At 35.6% G+C, this 14,056-nt stretch overlaps 1 protein-coding gene across 1 annotated transcript in view; it reads left to right on the top strand.

The window, feature by feature from the left end:
- Window positions 1-14,056, top strand: part of BRIP1 (BRCA1 interacting helicase 1) — a 196,288-nt gene that overhangs the window by 14,021 nt on the left and 168,211 nt on the right. Inside the window, 1 exon segment of the mRNA XM_033431634.2 lies at window positions 823-942. Within this exon segment, the coding sequence (XP_033287525.1) occupies window positions 823-942 (120 nt within the window).

Raw genomic sequence — 14,056 nt, 5'->3', positions numbered from 1 at the left:
ATTTAAGTAAATAGGTTTTGGCAAGTAAGAAAAAGCATAGATAGTTTGGAAAGAAAACAGTGGTGTTTATAAAAGAAATTTAGTCAAATACAATTTGGATTATCAAATATCTAGTAAGTAATATAATAATAGTAATCAAGTAATTTATTTCATCAGGTAGGAAATAATGAATATTTACATTTAAAGTTTTTTTTTTTTTTTTTTTTTTTTTTTTTGCTGTACGCGGGTCTCTCACCGCTGCGGCCCCTCCCACTGCGGAGCACAGGCTCCGGACACACAGGCTCAGCGGCCATGGCTCATGGGCCCAGCCGCTCCGCGGCATGTGGGATCTTCCCGGACCGGGGCACGAACCCGCGTCCCCTGCATCGGCAGGCGGACTCTCAACCACTGCACCACCAGGGAAGCCCTACATTTAAAGTTTTTATTCTGTGTTTTTTTTTTCAATTTAGAATAAGGTTTCCATTTTTATTTACTTTTATTTTCCAATTAGATATGTAATCGGACTTTGCCATAATACTATTCTTGGTATCCATATGGTGGGACTGTTTTATGGGAAGATCATTTTACAATGCTATAGTTTTGCCACATCATTAATTAAAGCTATTTTGGTCGGAATTTGAGAGGTATTACTGTATTCTGTTTTATTTAAGTCTTATAATAAGGTGACTATTTGTTTTTAGAAACTTTTTGATTGTTGCCAGTGAGAAATAGTCATTTTTTTTAATGCTGAAAACACATTATAGCTATTCTGATCTTTGAGAGCAACTAGCCTCATCAAACTTCCTAGTTACAATAAATTTTATTTTGGTTCTGTATTTACAGATTAGAAAACGTCATTGTTTTGAAAAGGAGGTGCACCATTTGGATGCAGAAGTTGCTTCAGGAAAGACCACAAAACTCAACTCCCCATTAGGAAAGATAAACTCCTTTTCTCCACAAAATGTATGTATTTATGCCATTGTTCAGTTTAAAGAAGGAAAATGTGGAATTTGCTAAATCCATTTTTGAAAAAGATGAAGAATAGTGTAATCAAAGAAGAGTAGAAAACAACTCAGAGGTGCTAAGTGCTGTCACATGTCTTCTGCTGTGTGAGATGGTAAACCTATGCTCTTTGTGCCCCAGTTTCCTCATTTATAAAATAAGAGAATTGGACTAGAACGAGATCTGAAAGTTTTTTTCCTCTTTTACATTCTAATGTTTGTGAACTCTACTTCCTAGAGTTCTTTCAGTGTCCTTAGGGCATTAGTTCTCAAAGGAGTAGTCCAGGGAGCTCTGGAGATTCCTGAGATCTTTTTCCAGATAGTCTGTGAGGTCAAACGTATTTTCATAGTGATGTTAAGATGTTATTTACCTTTTTTTTTTTTTTTTTTTTACCGTCTTTGACATTTGCACTGATGGTACAAAAGCATAGGTTGGTAAAACTGTTGGTGCTTTAGCACAATAAGGGTAGTGGCATCAACCTGTATTAATAGTTATTTTCTTCACTGTCATTAATGCACAGTTAAGAAAAGCCAGTTTCATTTAAGTCCTTGATGAAGCAGTAAAAATTACTAATTTTATTAAATCTTCACCCTTGAGATTTTTAACATTCTGTGTGAAGAATAGAGTAGTTTTCATAAATCACTTTTGCATTCAGGAGTAGGATGGTTTTCTTGAGGGAAAGCACTTATAGGATTGTTTGGATTGTGAGCTGAACTAGCCACTTTTTTCACAGAACATTGTTTTTACTTGAAAGAATAACTGAGACTAACTTCGGTAATTCTCGAAAATAAACAAAGTGAGCCTGATAAAATTTGAGTTTTCAGTGAAAAATCAGAATTTTGAAAAATTGTGTATACTATGAGCTTAGCAGTTTTCTGATACTTAAAGACTGATGATATTTATTGGTGGTGATATTGTATATGTGACTTTTTGATATTGTATAATGAAATATGTTTCATTTATATAGTTTTATATAAATGGAATCATGCCTGGAATTTTTTATTGAATTCCAAATATTGTGAAGTTTACCTTGTTGGGTACTGGATATTATTGTATTTCTATAAGTACTCTTGAGTTTTGCTCTGGGATGCAGTTAAGTTACTTGGAATCAGCTTGATCCTTTTGGTTCTTGCTTTTAGGATTTGTTTAGGACCTGAGCCGGGTTTAGTTTTGGGCTACCTCAGTAGAGGCTACCTCCTTTTGAGTCCTCTACCTAATGCTCCATGAATTGTGAAGTTTTCCAGCCTGGCTGGTGGGAACAGGCACTGTTCCATGCTGTCTGTGAGTGTCTCATCATTTCAGGTGGTTCTTGCCACTATCTTGGATTGTTTCCTCATTGGCATGTGCTGATCAGTACTCTAGTAGATACTTGAGAGGTCCTTCTGCAGATCTCTGGAGTGCATTCTTTGTGCAGCACTCTCCATTCTGCTTTCTTCTCTGTGAACTTTAGTCTTGGTCTCCCTGGACTCTCAGCAGTGTCTCTTCAACTTGGGTTTGCTGGACTATATCTGGGTTCCCCTTCCCCATGCCACAGCATGCAAACTCTCAGGACAACAAGCTGAAAGAATCATAAGGCTTAATCTCATTTGTTTCCCATCTCTCAGGGATCACTCTTCCTTACCTGATGTCCTGTATCTTAAAAACTATTGTTTCATATAGTCTGTCTGTATTTTTAGGTTTTCAGGTAGGGGATGAAACAACTCACTGACAAATTCCAGAAGTCTTTAGGTGGCTTATAAAGCTCCTGTTTACCGGTACAGTCTTTAGGCCATTATAAACTTTTTGCATTCTTTTGCCCCTTCTCCTCTTTCCCACTTTTTTTGTCTGACTTCTGATAATCCTTCAGGAAGCCTTCCTTGGTGTCCCCAATTTTGAGTTAGATTCTCATCTGGAATGTTCCTTGTATTTCTCAAGAACATTTTCTTTTTTTAATTAACATTTTATTTTTATTTTATGTAATTAAATTAATTAATTTATTATTTTATTATTTTTGGCTGCATCAGGTGTTTCTTTTTTTATCATCTTTATTGGAGTATAATTGTATGGATATGTATGTTCCTATTACCATTTTCTTAATTGTTTTGGGTTTGTTATTGTAGATCTTTTCCTTCTCTTGTGTTTCCTGCCAAGAGAAGTTCCTTTAGGATTTGTTGTAAAGCTGGTTTGGGCGTGCTGAATTCTCTTAGCTTTTGCTTGTCTGTAAAGGTTTTAATTTCTCTGTCAAATGTGAAATGAGATCCTTGCTGGGTAGAGTAATCTTGGTTGTAGGTTTTTCCCTTTCATCACTTTAAATATGTCCTGCCACTCCCTTCTGTCTTGCAGAGTTTTTTGCTGAAAGATCAGCTGTTAACCTTATGGGGATTCCCTTGTATGTTGTTTTTCCCTTGCTGCTTTTAATATATTTTCTTTGTAGTTAATTTTTGGTAGTCTGATTAATATGTGTTTTGGCATGTTTCTCTTTGGATTTATCCTGTATGGGACTTCTCTGTGCTTTTTGGACTTCATTGACTATTTCCTTTCCCGTATTAGGGAAGTTTTCAACTATAATCTCTTCAAATGTTTTCTCAGTCCCTTTCTTTTTCTCTTCTTCTGGGACTCCTATAATTCGAATGTTGGTGCGTTTAATGTTGTCCTAGAGGTCTCTGAGACTGTCCTCAATTCTTTTCATTCTTTTTTCTTAATTCTGCTCTGCAGTAGTTATTTCCACTATTTTATCTTCCAGGTCACTTATATGTTTTTCTGCCTCATTTATTCTGCTATTGATCCCTTCTGGAGAATTTTTAATTTCATTTATTGTGTTTTTCATCATTGTTTGTTTGCTCTTTAGTTCTTCTAGGTTCTTGTTAAACGTTTCTTGTATTTTCTCCATTTTATTTCCAAGATTTTGGATCATCTTTACTATCATTACTCTGAATTCTTTTTCAGGTCTTAGCTGTGGCACACGGCATCTTTCGTTGTGGCGCACAGGCTCTTCGTTTCAGTGTACAGGCTTCTCTCTAGTTGTGTGCGGGCTCCAGAGTGCACAGGGCTCAGTAGTTGTGGTGTGCAGGCTCTCTAGTTGTGTCATGTGGGGTCCAGAGTGCGTGGGCTCTATAGTTGTGGCACGTGGGGTCACCAGTTGTGACACGCAGGCTCAGTAGTTGTGGTGCGTGGGCTTAGTTGCCCTGCGGCATGTAGGATCCTAGTTCCCTGACTAGGGATCGAACCCACATCCCCTGCATTGGAAGGCGGATTCTTAACCACTGGACCACGAGGGAAGTCCCTACTTCCCAGTTTTTAACACTTACCTTACTCTTAATATCCTCTCCACAGGCTCTTAGTTCCATTATGGACAACACCAGTTTCTCTGAGACCTCCTTGAAGACTGTGACTGTTTTATTCATCTTTTTGTTTCAAGCACCTAACGTAGTGCCAGGAACCTAGTTGTAGACTGAGTAAATGAATACCATAATCCCTGCCCTCAAAGAGCCTTCTTTTAAATTCTTGAAAATACTGAGTGGGGGAAAAGAATAGTCAGTTATCTTCAGAGAAGCCTTATGTTTGGAGAAGTCATCTCAGGAGATTTTAATGTCAGTAAAAATATATGCTTTATGTTTGCCAGTGTTTTCTTGCTCATTTTCTTTAACTGTACCTTATTGTCTTCATAGCCCTTACTATTTGAATTTATTAGTCTACTTGTTTATTATCTATTTGCCCTGTTAGAATGTAATGTCAATCTTTTTCACGGGTATCTCGGCTACCTAGAACAGTGTATGGCATATATTAGTTGCCTAATAAATATTTGTTGGTAGAATCTTATTGAATTCTTTTTTTTTTTTTTTTTTTAATGGTACACGGGCCTCTCACTGCTGTGGGGTCTCCCGCTGTGGAGCACAGGCTCCGGACGCGCAGGCTCAGCGGCCATGGCTCAGGAGCCCAGCCGCTCCGCGGCATGTGGGATCTTCCCAGACCGGGGCACGAACCCGTGTCCCCTGCATCGGCAGGCGGACTCTCAACCACTGCGCCACCAGGGAAGCCCCTTGAATTCTTATAATGACTTTGAGGCAGGTACTATTGTTATTCTCATCTTACAGATAAGGAAACTCTGAGAAGTAAGTAATTTGCCTAAGGTCACAAAGCTGGCAAATAGTGGAGTTAGATCCTACCTAAGGAGTCTGATGCTCTGGCAAATGCTCTAATTACTTTATTATACATTCTCTAAAATGCCTCAGAAATTCTGGAGCCGTGTAAACAGTATTCTAGCACCAAGATAAGGGAAAAAATATGTAGAAGCCTCAAGGCTAAAGAAATCAAGTATAGAATAATATGATTGATAATAGCTAAAATAAGATAAAGTTTTTTGTTTTTTAAGGATTTTTTTTGTTTCGTTTTGTTTTTACTGGTTAAGAGAATGAGCTCAAATCAGAGTGCCTGGGTTTTAATCACAGTTCTGCTCTTTACAACCTTTGTAACCTTGATTAAGGTTTTAAACTATTGCTACTTCATTTTCCCATTTGTTAAATGGGGATGGTAATAGTATCTATCTTACAGGGCAGCTAGAGGATTAAACAAGTTAATACTTATAAAGTGCTTAGATTATACTTGGCATATCTTGGAGCTTATTAAGTGGTAAGTGGTAGTAAAAGTATCATCAGCAGCAGTTGTAGTAGTAGCAGCAAATACTTACATATTTGTATGCTGCTGATAAAAGGTATTATATAATACTGGTTAATAATATTAATTTTCAGAAGTTAGGTTTATAATTAGCAAATTCTTTTAATATGTGTTAAAGATGTTTATAGCTCAGCGTGTTTAGGATCTAGACCACTTGACCATAAGCAGAGCTATTGTGCTCCTGGCTGAGTATCTTAATTTTAAACTAAGTTCTTTGATTGATTTCTTGATTTGGTTATGTACTATGTTGATCATTTATTATGATCTTCTTATTGGCAAAGTATAATTGTATCTATACATGTGTATCTGTATCTTTATATCAGTTTTATTTTTAAACCAGAAGTTACAAGTTTTCTTCCTTGGCTTTAGCTGGTATAGGTCTACATTGCTTTAGAAATGCAATAATTTTTCATAGATGGGTGATTTATTACTCATAATGTTAAAGGTATGGGTTTCTGACAGTTTCTTATAAGTTTGAAGATTTATTGAAGAAGCTAAATCTCAACTAACTCTAGTAACTCAAATGGTAACATTTCACTAGTCAACAGAACTTTGGTTTGTAAGAAGACATAAGTGATATATGCCATACTAATTAAGCATGCATAAAGTAAATTTGTCAGACACCAGAGTACTTTTGCAATGACAGAAAAGACCATATGGCCGAGCTCTAATATTTGTTCTTTTTTTGGTAGTCTATAGTGAAAAGCATGAATATATAAAGTAACTTTATGAAAACCCCCACAAATACTTAGGTAAAATGATCTGTATTCTCAATGTAATTTTTTTTGTTTCTAACAAAAATAGAGTAAGCAGTTACAATAGAAACATAATTAGTACAAAATGTAAAGTTTTAGCTAATGTGAATGTTTCTTCCTTTTGTACTTTAGTAAATTGTTAGTGAATTTTAGTAAATTGTTAAGAAAACCTGTAGTTTTTTGTATTTTGGCTATCATCTTAATTTTAAAAGCTTATGGTAATATTTTTAATAAATCTTACATGGATATTTAGCAGTAAATAATACTTCTCGTTTTTCAGAGAACCAGGGCTAAACATTTTCATGGATATAATATAATAAAGAATAATGGGGATACGCGTAGGGGTAATTTATTTAAAGAAACGAGTCTTTGAGTATAGTAATATGTTTTTCCCTGCTAGAAATTTACTTTGGTTTCTGGTACAACTTTTTTTCTCTTTCTCTTTTTTAATGAAGGTATAATTAACATTTAATATGTTAGTTTCAGGTGTACAACATAATGGTTCAATATTTGTATACATTGCGAAATGATCACCGTAAGTCTAGTTAATATCTGTCACCTTACATAGTTACAAGATTTTTTTTTCTTATGATGAGAGCTTTTAAGATTTACTCTCTTAGCTGCTGTCAAATATTTAACACAGTATTATTAACTGTAGTCACCATCCTGTACATGACATCCACATGACTTATTTATTTTATAACTGGAAGTTTGTACCTTTTGACCTCCTTCACCCATTTCTTCTGCTCTTCACCGCCATCTCTAGCAGCCACCAATCTGTTCTCTGCATCTGTGAGCTTGTTTTTTTTGTTTTTGCATTGTTTTTGTTTTTAGATTTTACATACAAATTTGCCTTTCTCAGTCTGACTTATTCCACTACATGTAATATCCTCCATGTTCATCCACGTTGTCCCAAATGCCAAGATTTTATTCTTTTTTATGGCTGAATAATATTCCATTGTGTATATATACATATACATATATATGTGTGTGTGTATACACACACACACACACACACACACACCACATTTTCTTTATGCATTCATCCATCTATGGACACATATTGTTTCCATATCTTGGCCATTATAAGTAATGCTGCAGTGAACATGGGAGTGCATATATCTTTTTGAGTTACTGTTTTCATTTTCTTCAGGTAAATTCTCAGATGTGGAATTCCTGTATCATATGGTTATTCTATTTTTAATTTTTCTGAGTAACTTTCATACTGTTTCCATAGTGACTGCATCAGTTTACATTCTGCCAACAGTTCACAAGGATTCCCTTTTCTCCACATCCTTGCCAATACTTGCTGTTTTTTGTCTTTTTGATAATAGTCATTTTAACAGGTGTGAGGTGATGTTTCATTGTGATTTCGATTTGCATTTCCCTGATGATTAGTGATGTTGAGCATCTTTTCATATACTTGTTGGCCATCTGTATGTCTTCTTTGGAAAAATGTCTCTTCATATCTTCTGCCATTTTTTGTTCGGATTGCTATTGAGTTGTATGAATTCTTTGTATATTAGATATTCGTCCCTTATCAGATACATGATTTGCAAATATTTTCTCCTTTTCAGTAGGTTGCCTTTTCACTTTGTTGATGGTTTCCTTTGCTGTGCCGAAGCTTTTTAGTTTGATGTAGTCCCCCTTGTTTATTTTTGCTTTTGTTGCTTTTGCTTTTAGAGTCAGATTAAAAAAACTATTGCCAAGACCTCTGTTAAGGAGTTTACCCACCTATGTTTTCTTCCAGGAGTTTTATGATTTCAGGCCTGAGGTCCAAGTGTTTAATCCATTTTGCGTTAATTTTTGTAGGTAATGTAAGATAGTTGTCCAGTTTCATTCTTTTGCATGTGGCTGTCCAGTTTTCCGAGCACCATTTATTAAAGAGACTGTCCTTTCCCCATTGTATAACATTTTAAAATCATTGCAAAGTGGCTTGCTATAAATCACAAAAAATATTTTCTGTAAATTCTGGGATAGGTGATTTCATAAAAAGTAGAAGAAAAATGTAGTTTCATAATGTTTAATATTTATTTTATATCAGTTTCTGAAGTGAGTTTATCACCAAAACTTTTAGATAAAGTAATTTTAGAAATGCAGTCCATATTTTAGAACTTTTCTTATGTTGAAAGATCATATGCCTCATATTTAGGTATCATATTTTAATCTAGATTATCTACAGATTTGAATAAAGTAAATTGAAGAACATGGGAAAGAAACATTTCTTTTTAGGACCTGTTCCTTCAAATGGGAGGAAAAAGAGGGTGGGACTAGATTTAATATACCTTATATCCCATTTAACTGTGATACCTCTAAATTCTAATGATGCTTTTCCTATTTTGATCCTTATAAGATTATATTAGGGAGCATTTATTTTTTAGAAGAATAGTTATTTGGATTGGTATATTAATTGTTTAGTTCTCTTATCCCTACAAAGATATAAATGTTACAGTTTTCATACATTTAAAAACTGCAGTTGTATTATTTTCTGGAAAACTCTCCTCCATAAATTAAATGATAAATTAGTTTAATGATTTCTGTTTTCCTCTAAATTTGACATTAAACTTTTTTATGTTTTTCTTTTAAGTCTTAGTTTTTATGAAAATAATTTAGCTTCCAACCTGTGAATTGAATTGGGTAGTTGTCTTTTACCTTCCTATCATCTCCAGTTTCCTCACTCTCTTCAAGTCAGAAAATGGTGTCAGTACCTCCTCTCTTAAATGAATTACCTTCCAATGTCCCCTGCTTTTTCCCTTTCCTTGCATTTTACTTAGTTTTATTATTTTTTTAATACATCTTTATTGGAGTATAATTGCTTTATGATGTTGTGTTAGCTTCTGCTGTACAACACAGTGAATCAAGTATATGCATACATATATCCCCATATTCCTTCCCTCTTGAGCCTCCCTCCCACCCTCCCTATCCTACCCCTGTAGGTTGTCACAAAGCACTGAGCTGATCTCACTGTGGTATGCAGCAGCTTCCCACTAGCTATCTATTTCACATTTGGTACTTGTATATATGTCAGTGCTACTCTCTCACTACGTCCCAGCCTCCCCATCCCCCCACCCCCATGTCCTCAAGTCCGTTCTCAATGTCTGCATCTTTATTCCTGCCCTACCACTAGGTTCGTCAGTACCATTTTTCTAGATTCCATATATATATGCGTTAGCATACAGTATTTGTTTTTCTCTTTTTGACTTCACTCTGTATGACAGACTCTAGGTCCATCCACCTCACTACAAATAACTCAATTTTGTTTCTTTTTATGGCTGAGTAATATTCCATTGTATATATATGCCACAACTTCTTTATCCAGTCGTCTGTCAGTGGACATTTAGGTTGTTTCCATGTCCTGGCTATCGTAAATAGTGCTGAAAATGAACATTGGGGTACATGACTCTTTTCGAATTATGGTTCTCTCAGGGTATATGCCCAGTAGTGGGATTGCTGGGTCACATGGTAGTTCTATTTTTAGTTTTTTTAAGGAATCTCCATACTCTTCTCCATAATGGCTGCACCAATTTACATTTCCACCAACAGTGCAGGAGGGTTCCCTTTTCTCCACACCCTCTCCAGCATTTATTGTTTGTAGACATTTTGATGATGGCCATTCTGACCAGTGTGAGGTAATACCTCATTGTAGTTTTGATTTGCATTTCTCTAATGATTAGTGATATTGAGCATCTTTTCATGTGTTTGTTGGCCATCTGTATATCTTCTTTGGAGAAATGTCTGTAGGTCTTCCGCCCATTTTTGCACTGGGTTGTTTGTTTTTTTGAGATTGAGCTGCATGAGCTGCTTGTATATTTTGGAGATTAATCCTTTGTCAGTTGCTTCATTTGCAAATATTTTCTCCCATTCTGAGGGTTGTCTTTTCATCTTGCTTATGGTTTCCTTTGTTGTGCAAAAGCTTTGAAGTTTCATTACGTCCCATTTGTTTATTTTTGTTTTTATTTCCATTACTCTATGAGGTGGGTCGAAAAGGATGTTCCTGTGATTTATGTCATAGAGTGTTCTGCCTATGTTTTCCTCTAAGAGTTTTATAGCATCTGGCCTTATATTTAGGTCTTTAATCCATCTTGAGTTTATTTTTGTGTATGGTGTTAGGAAGTGTTCTAATTTCATTCTTTTACATGTAGCTGTCCAGTTTTCCGAGCACCACTTATTGAAGAGGCTGCCTTTTCTCCATTGTATATTCTTGCCTGCCTACATTTTATTTATGTATTTATGTATGTATTTCTTTTTGGTCTCACCATGCGGCATGTGGGATCTTAGTTCCCCCTACCAGGGATTGAACCCATGCCCCCTGCAGTGGAAGCACAGAGAGTTAACCACTGGACCGCCAGAGAAGTCCCTCTTTACATTTTAGATTCATGTTTTTATACAGATAATTCATATTATCAAGGATCAAGGATAATTCATATTGTCAAGGATCTAGTGAGGCATCAGTCTCCGTGTGGTCAAAATCTAGTTAAGAAAAAACATATTTTAGAATAGAATGTTAAAATTCTGATATTACCTTGTTCTACCGCTCATAACCATTTTCTCTAGAATTTATTTATATGTATTCTCTTAATTCTTTTAGCAAATCCTCACAATGAGTGAGGTATTCTCACAGATACATTCTTATGCTTATACCTGCTGTTTATTAAACAAGTGCTAACATTGTGTATATACTTCTAGAAAAAGTAGTGTCTATTTTTGCCTAGTGTGTAGAAAAGAGGTGGGTCCAGCAGAGTGCGCTGTTGATCTTCAGGTAAAGTGTTGGTGTTGGGCAAAGCCTTGGTCTGTTTTTCTTCCTCTTAAACCCTGCCTTTACTTTCTTTTCTCTCTGTCTCTCTTTTTCTCTCCCTCTCTTTCCTCCCCTTCTTCCCCTCCGTATCTCCCTTTAATGCTGAAGATATTCTCAGGAGAAAATGACCAATTTATTTTGAAAAGCTGTTATTTTACAAGTCATTTTCTCGTAGTTTTACTGTACTTTTTATTTAAAATAACTGCTTGTATAGTGAAATAATGCTTACTGTGTTTCAGGAACTCTTAAATAGTCTAGAAATACTAATTTACCTGGTAAATACAGGTTCATGTGAGTTAATGCTTATTGCAGGTCCTTTTAAGTTTTCAGTGGATTTGACAATTTTCAAAATAAAACAAAAGAATTTAATTGAATCCCTATAATAACCTTATGAGGAAGGTGTTAATATTTTCTTCAATGACAGAAGAGGAAGTTGAGTCACAGATAGTTTAAGTTCATGTCACGAAGCTGATGAGTAGAGGCTGGTTTAAAACTCAGGCATTCTGGCTCTAGAATTAATCCTCTCAGCCACCTCACTATTCTGCCTCTGAATCAACTCTTCCCGATGACCTTTAGATTAAAGACAGTTCATTTATATACTTTCACAGGTAATATTATGTAGATATTTCATTTAATATTAGTTCCTCTTTCAGTCTCTCTCTCTCAACACCCTGTTCTTTTATGATGCTTACCAAAGTTTATGATTACATATTTATTTATAGGTTTCATGGTTTTACTTGCCCCTTGCCAGGCTGTCCATAAGGACAAGTGTATTGTCTCTCTTGTTCACTTTTTTATAACCAGCATCTGGCACAGGACCTGTGCTTATATTTGTTGAATAAATGAATGGAAAAATGGCTAAAATTAAGAAAATGTACTCTTTACCACCATTTCTTGTGGCTTACAGCTTTTACTCAGATCCATATACTTAAAAAGGTGTGACAGTACTGTTAAATAGAGGAGACTGAAAGCAGGTTTTTAAATTTTTTTTGCTTCTTCTGCAGTACATTTTGGTTGTAGTTTATGTACTAGCACACAAAAATAAAAGATCAAATAATGATTTCAGGGACCAAGAGGTAAATTGGTGCTTAGTATAAACAAAAGATTAGAAACAACTTTTGTTTTCTGTAGCTACTCTGTGACCACACTGTTAAATAATATGACCATCTAGTTGAAGTATAGTTTATTCAAGACAGCAAAATTTTTGAAAACCATTATATGCCAAACACTTAAAAACAATAACTTACATTTCTTTGACAGTTAATAATAATGATATAATGATAGCTTTTTGGAACATGTACGTGTGCCAGGCAGTTCGTACGTTCTGTCATATATCCTTACGTGAACTCTGTGAAGAAAATAGAGCGGATATTAGTCTCATTTTATAGATAAGAAAATTGGAGCCCAAAGATACTAGATCATTTGACAATGGTCATAATTATGGATATATGGTAGGACTGTGATTTGAGTCTAGTTCTAAAATTGAGCTGAATATAGATTCATGGAAAGGAGAGAAAAGGAATGGCTGGGAAAATTTTTTGTTTTCCTGTTGGCTTATGTGGAAAAAACAAAGTTACTTGTCAAGAGAAAAGAGATTTTATTATTCAGTATGTCTGGCCTTAAAATATCTTCTTTTAAATAGTCTGCAGTTGGGGAAGATTAAATTATCTTAAACATTTTGTGTATTTTACCTACTAAAGAGTCAAAGGAAGTTTTAAACTCAAATTTTAAAAAAAATTATGAGGAATATACATTGTTTGAAAAACCTTTAACAATATAAAGCAGTACAGAGTAAAAAGTTAAATATTCTCCCTTAAACTATTACTTCCATCCCCCTTTCTGCTTCCCAGAAGTAAACAAGAGTAACACTTTCATGAGAATCTTTCTGGATCTTTTTGTATAAATTTACAACAGATATTTTTCATAGTTCTGTTATAGTTAAATTTTGTTTTTTGTTTTTTTTTTACATTTAACCCTCTTATTTATAGAGTTTATTTTAATATATGTATGAGGCCAGGTTCTAACTGTATTCTTTTCCAAATAGATGATCAATTGTCCTAGGGTCAACTAAAGAATAATTTTTCCTGATTTAATTTTTCCTTTGCTGTTATCGTATACTAAATTGTTATATATACTTGGATTGGTTCCTGGCCTTTTTTTTTTTTTTTTTTTGCGGTACGCGGGCCTCTCACCGCTGTGGCCTCTCCCGTTGCGGATCACAGGCTCCGGACGCGCAGGCTCAACGGCCATGGCTCACGGGCCCAGCCGCTCCGCGGCATGTGGGATCTTCCCGGACCGGGGCACGAACCCGTGTCCCCTGCATCCGCAGGCGGACTCTCAACCACTGCGCCACCAGGGAAGCCCCCTGGCCTTTTCTTAAAAATTTTTAATATTTTTCAAAACATATATGTGTATAGTCAGAGTCAAAGAGTTCTACATGGCTTCAAACAAAAAGCAGTAGACCTCTGCCCTAGTTCTAGTCTCTACCAGTTCCCCCTATCTGAAGTCAATAACTTAATCATTTTACCTGTTTATTCTGATATTTATCTATTTTTTAAAAAAAGTAACAAGCATGTTCTGCCTTTTTCTTGAATTTTCAGTTTTGGATACCTTCCATTTTCCTTCCATTGTCTTCCTACTGTCCTTTCTTTTTCCTTTTGGGCTGCGTCAGGTCTTAGTTGCAGCACGCAGGATCTTCATTGAGGCATGCAAGATCTTTCATTGCGGTGCATGGGCTTCTGTACTTGTAATGTGCAGGCTTCTCTCTAGTTGTGGCGTGCGCTCCAGGGCACGTGAGCTCCAGAGCGCATGGGCTCTGTTGTTTGCAGCATGCGGGCTCTCTCGTTGAGGCATGTGAGCTCAGTAGTTGTGG

The sequence above is a fragment of the Orcinus orca genome, chromosome 19 (assembly GCF_937001465.1).
Source record: "Orcinus orca chromosome 19, mOrcOrc1.1, whole genome shotgun sequence".
Taxonomy (NCBI): domain Eukaryota; kingdom Metazoa; phylum Chordata; class Mammalia; order Artiodactyla; family Delphinidae; genus Orcinus; species Orcinus orca.
The sequence above is the reverse complement of the archived record's forward strand: the minus strand, read 5'-3'. Positions and strand labels throughout refer to the sequence as shown.